This window comes from Stigmatopora argus, chromosome 23, assembly GCF_051989625.1.
Source record: "Stigmatopora argus isolate UIUO_Sarg chromosome 23, RoL_Sarg_1.0, whole genome shotgun sequence".
Taxonomy (NCBI): domain Eukaryota; kingdom Metazoa; phylum Chordata; class Actinopteri; order Syngnathiformes; family Syngnathidae; genus Stigmatopora; species Stigmatopora argus.
In genome coordinates, this window is record NC_135409.1 from 9,298,287 (window position 1) to 9,310,430 (window position 12,144).

Genomic DNA, 12,144 nt, shown 5'->3' on the forward strand with positions numbered 1-12,144 from the left:
AATGTCATTTACGAGCGACCAATGTGCGCGTGCTAAATGCAATGGCAAGCAAAAATTGGAAAAAATTGAAGAGGCGGAACCGTACTTCTTTATCCAAGTTTCCTGCCGTGGTCGGACGATAATCGACGACGGACCGAGAAACGCGTGAAGCTGCGAGGTTACCTCTCGGTAAGTTTAAACACAACTTGATCTCGCGCGTTTGCCCACCTACCGATTTTTTTAACACAAAATTTTGGACAGCAAATGCAAATAAACACATTTTACCTTGTGACGTAAGAAACACGGGCAAAAAAACCCAAATCTTCCTCGCTGGGGTGATGGATGCTGCGTGGAAGCGCACGACATGCACTCCAAGCTCAATGGATCAACTTAGATGTTCAATTTCCATTCGTTAAACAGACCTCTCACCGAGAATTATGTAACGTTATATTGGAGGGAAAGGACATGAAAGTTTGCTAGGACACTTGCGAAAGGGGTTCTTTTTTTTGCAGATTTGCCATCGTTGACCTTTTTACCAAGTCAAGCAAGAATTGACAGACAGACAGACAGACAACATGTTAAGAAGAGCTTCATCGCAGGTGGGATTTCCCAAAATACTTGGACGCTTTTTGGTCTGGCACAACAAACACTGCTTCCGTGATCAAATGCTGCCTCTAGTTCTCCAGGGCACTTTTCCACCCCCTCCCTAAAAACAAAGAAGATAAATCTGTGGAAAAAGCACAGTGGAGGCATTGAATTTTCACACGGTTGCAATTGGTTGGAATTGTTGACTTGCAGGTATTTAAGCAGCTGCTGCGAAACAACACCACCGACTCCAGCCTCATCCTGGAGAGATGTAAGTGGACGTCCCTTCTTCCGTTCCCACTTTCAAGGGGGATTAAGGCCATTCCTCACTCTCCCCTTCTTTCTCAGCAATTAACCGTGTGCAGCTGCTGGGCCGAGTGGGCCAGGAACCCGTGATGAGACAGGTGGAGGGCCGCAACCCCGTCACCATCTTCTCCCTCGCCACCAACGAAATGTGGCGTTCGGGGGAGGGCGAGACCAGTCCATCGGGTGAGAAATCCGGAAATCGGAGTCGCTTGAGATGCTTGCTTCAAATGTTCCTCCAACGCTGGCGTCGCATTTCGTTGCGTTTGGTCGCATTTGTCTATTCTGAGCCCTAGAGGGCGGCGCAGCTCCAATGAACAGTCCCACGCCCAACTGGGTGGATGTACCGTATTTTCACGACTATAAGGCGCGCATAAAAGTCAAAAAAAATTCTCCAAAATAGACAGGGCGCCGTATAATCCAGTGCGCTTTATATATGGACCAATACTAAAATTGTTATCACGATAAAATCAAATAAATCAGTCGATAGGACAACTACGGAAACCAGCCCCCGACTCTACTATTTTCCCGTAGAAAAAGTACTGCGCAGTGACTGCTGGGATATAGAGTTCTTATTACACCCAGTTCTTCAATACAGTTAGTATGATGGCGACCACACTAATTTGGTGCTGGCCGAAATCCTGCCGCTAAATGTTGGCGTCAACAGAGCATTCAAAGCTAGACTGTGAACTATGTATATATTATATATAATAACTCGGAGCTTGCCGTCATTCCCGGAGGCTTAAGAACTACAACCGCGGGACCCGGCGTTTTGGAAGACTCATTTGGGCAATTGTTTCATTGGGACACAGAAAATGAGGACTTTGATGGATTTGTGGGTGATGATGACGTGAGTAAGTTGTAAAATGTCTAAATAAAGTACAACCCAACTCAGTTTTGCTTCCGTTGCCTTTTTAAAAAGGTGTTTTTAGCGTGTGGGTGTAGCGTGCAAGAACTATATTTCCCAGCAGTCACTGCGCACCGGAACCCGCAAATAGTCTGCTTCCGGTAGCCAGCGCTATTGCGTTTCGATGTTCATCCATATATGATATATAATATATATGCGTCTAATGAAATGGTGCGTGCTTTGTGTGTCTAAAATACAGAAATAGCAGTCGTTACTGACACTGCGCCGTAAATGACGATGCGCCGAATAGTCGTGAAAATACGGTAGTTTTTCCCTCGGAGCGGCTCAAATCCCTCTTGATATTTTTCTCCTTTGTCTCGCTCGGCCCCCCTCCAGGGGACATCAGTCAGAAGACCACATGGCACCGCGTGTCCGTCTTCAAACCCGGTTTGAGGGACGTGGCCTACCAGTACATCAAGAAAGGGTCTGAATTCATTCATCTCATCTCATTCAAATCTCACTGGTGGTGAAAAGGGAACTTGTTGTGGCCTGTTGATCCTACCCACCACTTGAATTTTTACAGGGCCAGGATTCTTGTGGAGGGCAAACTGGATTACGGCGAGTACGTGGACAAGAACCAAGTGAGACGGCAGGCCACCACCATCATCGCAGGTTTGGAAAAAGCAAAAAGCCAAAAGCCAAAAGCTAAATGCTCGTATCCAAGCCATGACCTTAAGAGTTGTCTTCTGTGTTTCCAGACAACATCATTTTCCTGAGCGACAATGTTCGGGACAGAACCTGAAAGACGACACTTTGACGCATGTTTTTCTTTTTGTTGTAGTTTTTTTTATTTCTATTTTTTTTTCTACCTACCATATGTTGACTTTCTACCAAAAAAGGGCATGGATGCCACAGAGTTTTCTTATGAGCCAATTTGAAGCCTTGGAAAGGCCCGTTTGACTGTAGGGCATCCAATCATCCATCCTACTGGAGCGGAAAAGGTCATCCCGTAGGACCTCTGAGAGACTCGTACGCAGCTCTTGTTTAGGTTTTCTTGAGTGCTTTATGAGACATCCCGCCCGCCCTTACACACATGATCATTGGTCATGCAGGAGTCGTCCTTGTTAAATTGAAAGAAAATGACAATGGCTCCATCCTGTTTTGTTCCGCGTTACCCTTATATTCTTAGCTAAGTTGAGTTATATGACATTTGTATTGTTTCATTTCATAGTCGATTGCAAGTTTTCAGTCGCCGGTGTGCGACCGTCCCGTGGACGGCTTCTTTCTACAAAGTGAAGTGTCCGCTGTTTTCTCGGTTTGCCGTGAAAGAGACGTAAAAGTCAACGTTTGACTCTCCCCCGCATGTTGGCGCCATTCGAGAGTTAAGTGACAGTGTTTTTTCAACGTCGAATAAAACGGCAACGTGTGGTCTTGGTTCACATTGAGTCAAGTGAGTCTTTGGAAGATTGCTCGGAGCACTCCAGCTAGCAAAGGCGGACTTTGCTGGCTGAGATTCTTGGCCACAAGTGATTGGTTGAATTCCGCCTTGAAGGTTGAGCCCTGATTGGCTAGTTGTGTCGCCAATCAAGGTTTTACAGCGTTCGGAGCGAGCGCCGTATAGTTAACCGGAACCCGAACAAATAAAAGCAAGCATCTGCCAGAAATGAGGCGTCCGTGTAGACTGCTCTGCTTTTGCTTTTCATTTCACAAGTAATGAATTCATTGGGTGTTTTGTTTTTAGTGAGCTCCGGAGTATCCGAATAACAGTTGGAGGAGCAGAAAGACCGATCAATATCGATCATTTTTGGTGTTGCAAAGTGAAACGAGTCTAATGTCCACCAATGTTTCTTTTGCCAGCTAAGTGGCTTTTGGCTAGCGACGCTTCCGCTTTGCGGCGTATGGCTCCGCCTCTTCCGGCCCGTCTGCTCGCTGAGGAAGAAGGGGGCGAGTGGAAAGTTCGCTGTCTTTGGATGTTGGACTGAAGAGGAAGAGAAGATGATCGACCGTCGCCAACTCTTAAGCCTTCCTTCTCGACCACTTGACAAATAGCACGACACGCGCCCCATCCCGTCGCCTTCTTCTTCTTCCTTCCGACCAAAATAGAAAAAGTTGTCGTGAACTTTTCCGGATTTGAGAAGTTTTCCGAGGAGTAGGAAGAGAAGAAGGAGGAGGAGGAGAAGGAGGGGGGCCACCCGGAGGCCGTCATGGAGATCCTGGACTCGAGCGAATGTTTGCTGCACTGGGATCGGAACCTCAGCGAACTGTCCGAAGCCGACGTCGAAGCCGGAGACATGGATTGCACCCTTTACACCAACGTAAGTCTCCCACACAAATCATTGCAAGACGCTTTAGTTTAGTTTAGTTTAGTTTTTTGGTCAAGGTAGGCCCCCACCCCCCCGCTCTCCCTTCAAGAGTCAAGCCTTGGGGTCCAGGTGAACCCTTCACATTTGAATGTTGACAATGAAGGAAAGGCTTTGTTTAATAAGAAGCACAGCAAGGCCCCTGCTTTTTCTTTTCTTTTCTTCTTCTCCTTCTTGAAGTATAATGTCGAAAAAAGCGTGTATCGACGGACTGGATTGGGTCCATCGAATAAGAAACAATCCCCTCCTTGACGATGCTCTCTCTTTGAGTGGAATTTTTCGGCGATCTATTTATTTTGTATTTTTTATTTGCATAGTTGTTTCTTCGATTTGGAAGACCCGACTGACGTCGTCAGCTAAATGTTCCATGACAACAAATGATTCAAAGACAGCCGGTAAAATTGGACATTTGCATAGCACCGTTTTGGGACTAGACGGAAGACTTTAGGAACAAATATCCCCACCTCGTTGGCTGCCACGGACGCCGTTAGACGCCCACTCTATTTGAACTGGGAGGGCTAGGAGCGTTTAGTCTCCGCCAACCATAGCCGGTTCGGATGGATTGGACGTCTAGCGCCGTCAATGGCAGCGAAAGAAAGAAACCTCAAATCAACTACCCCTGCTTGCAAATTCGTCTGGACGAGGTTGTATTGAAGGCGAAGGCGGTGCATCTCAAAGCTTTTCCAAAATGGCCCTTTTGCCTTTCTGCTATTACGTAACTTGTCGCTGCCAGAAAGTTTGGCAAATGGGAAGGCAGCCAGGCCCGCAAAAAAAAAAGACGTGCACAAACCACCCGTCTTCCTTAAGCGGGGGAACTTTTGACAGGTCCAGACTGGCGGGGAGGCCCTTTAAAGGCATCCCGAGGCGACATGGCCGTGCGCTTAGATTCCTTTGAGCATTACATGGATGCGGTTGGGGGGGGGGGGGGGCGCTATGTGGTTCTGGCTACCTTGGAAGGGCTTTTCTACCTGGAGTACGATAGAGAACACGCTTGGTTTGGGAGCCCCGCCTCCTTTTCCGGGTTTTACTTTCTCCGAGGTGGCACGCCAATCAACGTCGGCACGTGCGTCATCGATCCTACCTGAGCCACGTCCAATTCTCCGTCAGGTTCCTCTGGTTCGCGTGCGCCCGCAAGCCACTCAGTCAGTCAGACAGCCAGCCCAGCCAGACAGACAGCGAGCGTCATAACCGTAACAAGTCGGCCCTCATTGTTAAGGCCAAATGTCGGAAAACAGCCCGAAGCATAAAGTCGCTCAAACTAAAGCCATCATTTTCCGGCCTTATTCGCCGAGAAAAAACAAGAGTACTGCAGGTAAACATTTGAGAAGGGAATTATTTTCATATATATGTCGCACCCAAGCAAGCATAAGTCCAATGTAAAAAAAAAAAACTCAATAAAAGTGGATTTTGAAGAAGTTAGAAAGGTCAATTTGGACTAAGCAAGCAGGCAAGAAGGAGGACCTGAAATGGAACAATGTTGCCCGAATGCACGTCATTAGGTCCCACCCTGCGGTCTGTCCAAATGTTCAAAGCGTTACGACGACTGCTCCTTGACGAACTCCACCCGTTTCTCGTCAATCTCCCTGAGCGGTAGCGCCGCCAATCCGCCGGTCCGCTGGTCCTCGCCAGAAGCGAGAGAGGGTCCCCATTTGTGGGCCACCACACGCTCGGTGCCAGGGGGCCAAGAAGCTAAGATGCTCATTCCCAATTGCGGAGGCCTTTCGGACAGCGCGTCCCCTGACGTAAACCTTTCCAAAATGGACAGGTGGCTCCCAAGTGGCGGAATGTGCAGGGCGAGCAAACAGCCAGAGTAAACAAAGGTTAGGGTGACGTGCCTGTTCTCCCTCTAGCGGGGCAGGGCAGGTCAGATTAGGGAAGGGAAGGGCAGGGCAGGGCGTCCTGCTCGCTTCTGCCCGGCCACATGGCGTCCAAACGCAGCTCCCAGTCCAGGCCGCTTTGCGGGCCCATGCGACTGTGGGAGAGTGGGAGGCGGCTCGGGGAAAGCAAACCCTAAGCGGTAATCATGCGGCGCGTTGCGGCCACGACAGCCGCCGTTCTTCTTGGGGAATTTAAATTTAAACACGGCGTGCCTTTTTCCGTTGGGGCCGCATCCACCCACCCACCCACGCTCCCCAAAAGTTCAAATGGCCTTTGAAGCCACGCAGCCTGCAATTTTGGACCATGGTACTTTGGGATACAATCTCAAGCAAAGTCCACTTTTGCCCCCGTCAACTTGTAAATGCGCTCATTAAAAACCTAGCTGGCGCTGTTGTGCTTTTATAGGTGCAGCGGGCTCCGTTTAACGTCCGCCCATTGGCCGCGTGTACCCTCCGGCCCCGCCGGGTCTCCTTTCTTCCCATCGGGGTGGCCTTTTTGGCGGCGGGGCCCGCCGGGGGAAGAGCACAAAAGCACGCGTCTTGAGCTTCGTTAGCGTCGCCTTCCGCAGGCCCCCCCGTCGCTAGGCAGACTCGCTAGCGGAAGAAGTACGTCACGACCGATGGCGTGGAAAAAGGCCAGAAATCTTTTGCTTTTGCTTCAAATGGGGATTGGTCAGCGGGCCAAGTATCCGCAAGGCAAGGCTCGTTTTCGATCACGTCATCGTCTGGAGGTCGTCGGAATTTCAGCTCGGGTCGCCGAGAAGAATCTCAAGGCTTCGGAATGAAGGGGGCCGGCTGGAAATGTTGGAAATGCAGACCGCTCTTTCATTTCATTTCATTTTTTTTCCCCTCGCCGTCACGTCACGTCGGTGGCGGCCAGCGTGAGGCGACGAAAAGATTCGATTTGGTTGACTTCCCGCCGCGAGCCCGGCGCTCTCTTGGTCCGCGTGACTTTATCGTCACGTTTGGTCAGGAGAGCACGGCGTCACTCGCGCATGCGGAACCTCCGAAACGGCCGGACGTCGGGCGCCGGCGGCGGCGTGGAGAGCCGCCATCTGTGCTGGAATAGCCAAAGGGCAAACAAATAAAGACGCCGACACCGGGCCGCTGTTTTTTATCTTGACCTGAACCCGCCGGTGTCATCGCGCTGCCGGAGGGCAAAGTGCGCACGGTAGCTGAGGAAGGTCACGTGACGTCGTTCCTCCCTCACTTAAATGCTTTAGCTAGCGGCCAGCCTCCAAAGTGGCATCTGGCTTTTGCCTTTGCACCCTCTGTAGTTTGCTTGAACTTTGGACTTAATTGAAGAGGGTGGCATTCCTTCTCCAAGGAGCCTCAATTATCTCCGCTTGAAACCAACCCTCACGTTTGCTGGGGGCTTTTATGGCCCCAGCTAGCCGGCTTGCTTGCTTCTCGGCCGTTCCACTCTTTCTACGTGACTTGATTTGAGGGTGAGTGCTGTGGACAGGGTTATTAAGAAGGCAAATAAATGTGGCACCGTTTGGGGACGAGTCCCCACTAATGGCGTTTTGCCAGCGGCCTTTTTGCTCCCTTTCTGCTCAAAGCTTGGAACTCCTCCCTCATATTTTTCATGTGAATTTGGGAGTGGCTCCAAGTTGGGAAGAAATGCTGCCTTTTCCAGCGTCATAAAGCTTCTTTGTGGGTGCTCCTTGGCAAATTCTTGCTTCAGAGTTACAGCGAGGGTGTCGGGTTACAGTCGAGTTACAGTCGACACGCCCGTGTTAGCTGGCCGCATAAAGGGGGTCCTGTTTTTTTTTTTTTGCGCCAGTGGTGGTGGGAGAAGGCCCTCGGTGCTCCGCTTCACTGCCCTACACACACGGGAAAAATGACAGCGTTTGCGGCTCTGTCAGGAGGCCTGCCGGACCGCCCCCGTTTCCCAGCCCCCCTTTTTTTCACGCTGAATGTTTGCGTTTTGTCTGGCAGCACTTCTCCGAGCTGTTGGACGAGCTCTCCCACGACGCTCTGCTGGGCCAGCTGCTGAGCGACCCCTTCTTGTCGGGGGCGCGTGGCCGCCGAGACGGAGGCCGAGGCGGCCACGACGACGACGATGACGACGCCGACGACCTGCGCGCCTCGTCGCTCTCGCCCCACATCGCTGCCGAGCACAGCTACTCTTTGTGCGGCGACAGCAGGCCGCAGTCGCCCCTCTCGCACCTGACCGGCGAGCGCGGCAGCGACGCCGGTAGGCCCACCTCTCCGAGCGACTCTGCGGCGGCGGCCGAGGGGCGGGCGCTTCCTGACGCCGCCTGCTCCCTTTTTGGCTCCAGAATCCGAAGGCGACTCGTCCGAGTGGCCCATGGAGCAGGACGTGGACACGGAGGCTCTGTTGTGCCACGCGGCGGATGCCGAGGCCGGCCCCCCTCGCTCCCCCCTGGTCAAAATCGAGACGGAGGAGGAGGAGGAGCAGCTGGTCTTCCCCGAGATCAAGCTGGAGCCTCACCAAGTGGATCAGTTCCTCAACCTATCCCCCAAAGGTCCGGGCCATTCGCCGAGGCCGTTCGGAGGCCGTTCCGATGCCGTTTGGAGGCCGCCCGCTCCCGTGACCCCACGTCTTTTGTTCCCGTCAGGTCTGGAGGCCCTCCGGATGCCGCCCACCCCTCCCAGCTCGCACGAGAGCGACTCCGAGGGCAGCCAGAGCCCCTCGCGCGCTTTGCCGGGCCTGTCCCACCCCCCGTCGCCCTCGCCGGCCCAGCCCAAGGCGTCCCCCCGCGGGTCCTCCTCGCTGTCCAACTCGCCCCTTCTCACCGCAGCACACGTGAGGACGGCGTCCGGGGAGCGGTCGGCGGGGACGGGGCTAACCCGCTCTGACGGGGCTGGGGCTAGGGCTAACCCGCTTTCTCGCCCACCTAGAAACTTCAAGGCTCGGGACCGCTGATGCTGACCGAGGAAGAGCGCCGCACGCTGGTGGCCGAAGGCTACCCGGTTCCCACCAAGCTGCCGCTCAGCAAAGCCGAGGAGAAGGCGCTCAAGAAGATACGCAGGAAGATTAAGAACAAGGTACTACGGCGCTTGCAAAATCACTCCAGTTTCACTCTCATTGGGCTCTCTTTTTTGTTGTTGTTTTTTTTCCTGCAGATTTCAGCTCAAGAGAGCCGCCGGAAGAAGAAGGAGTACATGGATACGTTGGAGAAGAAGTGAGTTCCGTTGTATTTGGCTCCCGCATCCATGGCCGACGCCAGCGCTTCCCCGTTAAAATGCACGGGGCGTCTATCGGCGGCCGTTGAAGGAACGGAGCCAAAGTTGGCAGCACTAAAAGGGCGCGCGCAATACTCCCTTTCCCCACAGGGTGGAGACGTGTTCCAACGAAAACGGTGACCTCCGCAGGAAAGTGGACACGCTGGAGTGCACCAACAAGTGAGATGGAACGGAACGAACGCGTGCCGTGACTCGGCACGGATGTGGGCCGATGATTGACGGACTCCATTAACCACCCTAACCCCCCTCTGTGGAAATGCACTAGGTCTCTGCTGCAGCAGCTCCAGGCCCTGCAGGCTTTGCTCTCCGGCAAAGTGTCCAAATCGTGCCGCGCGGCCGGCACGCAAACCTCCTCCTGCCTAATGGTACCTAGCGATCCTTGGCCGCCTATCCGGCCGCTCGATCGGCGGCGGCCGGCTCGCTGACCGCCGCCGCCGTCTCTTCGTCTTCCTTCCCGTCAGGTGCTGGTGTTGTGTTTCGCTCTCTTTCTGGGGAGCTTCTACCCGCCGGGCCTCGCCTCCAACTCCGGTCCGCCGGACAGCGGCCTCGCCTCCGGCCGGCCGGCGCCGACGGAGTCCTACGCCGCCACAGGTACGGCCCTCTCGAGGCCCGCACGTGATAGAATCCCGTTCCAAGAGTATTCCAAAAGAAAGCATCCACACTCCCAGATATCGGCAAATACCGAAAGCGTAGCCCCAAGAAATCCTTTGCGATCGATCTAACGTTGCCATCGGCTTTCTTTAAAAAGTACGAGTGGAGTACGGGAGCCAGCAGAGGGCGTTTATGCCCTAATGCCGTGGTCGGGAACCTTTTTGAAAGAGAGAGCCATAAACAATTCCTATTTTCAAATATTATTCCTTGAGAGCCATAATCACAATTTAAAAGTCAAAACACATGAAAATGTGCGATTTTTTTTTTTTTTAGTCATTTTACAACTTTTAAAGTACAAAAAGTCTCTTAATTATTTTGACAACATTGTTAAGCTGTTGCTAATCAATGAATGTCAATGAGTATCATAGAGAATGAATGCAGAAGACTCATGAAAAAAAAATCAATGCCACAGTGCCGACGTGACGTTCCTATTGGTGCGTTCAAGACTCTTTTCTCTCACCACCGGTTTCCATATTTTAGCTCAGAGAAATATGCACCCATCAAAAGAGCCACATGTGGCTCCCGAGCCATAGGTTCCCTACCCCTGCCCTAATTGAAAAAGGCTGCACCTGGGTTTGGGGTAGGCTTAGGGCTACACCTGGCCCCCTTTCCATTGGCTCTTTCATGGAGCAGGAAGTTGAAAGCGGGTCCCGAAAATATGAGATGGTCGCGTATAAGTTAACGTGTGACTGGGAAAAGCAGTGAGAGAAAGTCCCGTACTGAATCCTAAACCTAAACATGTCTCGCTCTCACTCCAACCTGCCGCCTGAAATTCCTGGAAAATATTTGGTCATCTGAAACCAATGGCTCCCATTCGGTGAAACAAAGGCAAAGACTTGCGTTCAACTGGCTCCCGCCTTTCTCTGTCCGCACCAGCCGTCAAGTCCAGAAGTCTGCTGTCCACCTTCGAGGACGAGCCGCCCCCCGTGCCGGGACTGGGCGGCGAATACCCCCACCGCTGGGAGGACCCAACCGGCGCCGGCGCCGTCGTCGTCATGGCGGCGTGGCGCCGGCAGCGGCAGCGGCAGCACCGGCGGGAAATGCCGGCCGAAAGCGCGGGCGCCGAGACGCGTCCACCCTTCTGGAGTAAAGGCAACCAGAGCGCCCCTGACGACGACATTTTCAGGTAAAAAGAGAAGTCCTGGCCCCGAGGCTGGCCTCGGACCATATGACATTTTTTTTTCTTTGGGATGTCGTGCGGACGCGCAGATCTTTGGAGCAAAGGGCCACCAGTCGCATCGCGTTGGAGTCAAGAGTCAAGGAGACCTCCTGAGGGTCCCCCGTCCCCCCGAAAGGCCCCCAACCTCGCCGAGAGCGATGCTACCCTGAAAGCTCCCCAGTAAATCTGCACTGAATACTTGTTTCCCTTCACCGCCACGCTGGCTAATTCCCAACAACGGAGAAGTTAATAACGTAGCGTCTGTGGACAATAGAGGACATTTGCCCTAATATATTTATGCATTTCTTTTTCTTTTTCCCCCCATCCAAAGATTATTGCTCCGGCTTCATATTTGCTGTTTTTATTTCATTCCAATACTGAGCGTGTAGTGCTCGTACTCGTACTTATTTTTTTTTTAATCGTTTTCTCTTTTATGTATTATTTCTTGATGTGCCTTAAAGCTGTTTCAGAAGAGGAGGAATATTTGTAAATATGGACATGTCAGAAAAAGGGACGCAAGATGTTAGCATGGTTAGCTTAGCTCGATAAAAGCCTCGTGGCCTCATGCTGTCGTGCGATGGTTAAAAATTAGGATAGCTTTTTTTCTTTCAGCATTTGCCCCGCCAAAAAAGAAACAACAAATATTTTGTAAATAGGACCAATTAATCTCTTTTCTTCTTTTTTTTTAAAGAAAGTTCCCAAACTGTATGATGTCAGATATCGATATCAAGACAAAGATAGACAGGACAACGATGATGTCGCCTTGACTGAAAGGATTAGCCAGTAGAAGGCCTTTTCTGCCATGCCATGTCTTTTATTTTATTTTTGCCTTGCATAATAAAGTATTTTCAGGAGTAAATGCATCAACCCTTTAGCCTGGCGTCCTGTGTCCACCTCTTTCCTCGTGAATTTTTTTTTCCTTTACAGCTCGAAATGGACAAAGATAGAAGAAGATGAACGCAGCATACGTGTGCGCGTGTCACCCTCTGCCCTACTTTGGGCGTGGTGATGCTTTGCAGAAAGGAGGAGAGGGAATATCCCACAATGCAGTGCGAGGCGCGTGGAGGGATGGATGGATGGATGGATGGATGGATGGATGGATGGATGGATGGCTGATCGCTCAAGTGGATGGACACAGCGGCAGCGGAGATTCGCGCGCATCTCATCCTC

At 51.9% G+C, this 12,144-nt stretch overlaps 2 protein-coding genes across 2 annotated transcripts; both read left to right on the plus strand.

Moving 5' to 3' along the window:
- The first annotated feature begins 82 nt into the window (after positions 1 to 82).
- On the plus strand, positions 83 to 3,153 carry ssbp1 (single-stranded DNA binding protein 1). The gene is made up of 7 exons (XM_077594515.1): positions 83 to 168; positions 492 to 578; positions 778 to 835; positions 913 to 1,053; positions 2,111 to 2,198; positions 2,298 to 2,386; positions 2,473 to 3,153. Exons 2-7 carry the CDS (start codon positions 555 to 557, stop codon positions 2,514 to 2,516), a joined length of 444 nt encoding a protein of 147 aa, XP_077450641.1. The 5' UTR covers positions 83 to 168; positions 492 to 554; the 3' UTR covers positions 2,517 to 3,153.
- Positions 3,154 to 3,310: 157 nt separating this feature from the next.
- Positions 3,311 to 11,848, plus strand: creb3l2 (cAMP responsive element binding protein 3-like 2). Its single transcript, XM_077594513.1, has 11 exons — positions 3,311 to 4,029; positions 7,893 to 8,151; positions 8,237 to 8,443; positions 8,537 to 8,724; positions 8,820 to 8,966; positions 9,045 to 9,103; positions 9,255 to 9,323; positions 9,430 to 9,529; positions 9,626 to 9,755; positions 10,692 to 10,941; positions 11,025 to 11,848. Exons 1-11 carry the CDS (start codon positions 3,919 to 3,921, stop codon positions 11,086 to 11,088), a joined length of 1,584 nt encoding a protein of 527 aa, XP_077450639.1. The 5' UTR covers positions 3,311 to 3,918; the 3' UTR covers positions 11,089 to 11,848.
- The last annotated feature ends 296 nt before the right edge of the window (positions 11,849 to 12,144 follow it).

What these genes read in the sequence shown, in the direction of transcription:
- creb3l2 (XM_077594513.1), top strand. Translation starts at nt 3,919, where the DNA reads ATGGAGATCCTGGACTCGAGCGAATGTTTGCTGCACTGGGATCGGAAC. An exon ending in GCAGGAAGATTAAGAACAAG is followed by an intron (nt 8,967 to 9,044) that starts GTACTACGGCGC and finishes TTTTTCCTGCAG; the next exon opens with ATTTCAGCTCAAGAGAGCCG. An exon ending in CCTGACGACGACATTTTCAG is followed by an intron (nt 10,942 to 11,024) that starts GTAAAAAGAGAA and finishes GCGGACGCGCAG; the next exon opens with ATCTTTGGAGCAAAGGGCCA.
- ssbp1 (XM_077594515.1), top strand. Translation starts at nt 555, where the DNA reads ATGTTAAGAAGAGCTTCATCGCAG. An exon ending in TAAGAAGAGCTTCATCGCAG is followed by an intron (nt 579 to 777) that starts GTGGGATTTCCC and finishes GTTGACTTGCAG; the next exon opens with GTATTTAAGCAGCTGCTGCG. An exon ending in CAGCCTCATCCTGGAGAGAT is followed by an intron (nt 836 to 912) that starts GTAAGTGGACGT and finishes CTTCTTTCTCAG; the next exon opens with CAATTAACCGTGTGCAGCTG.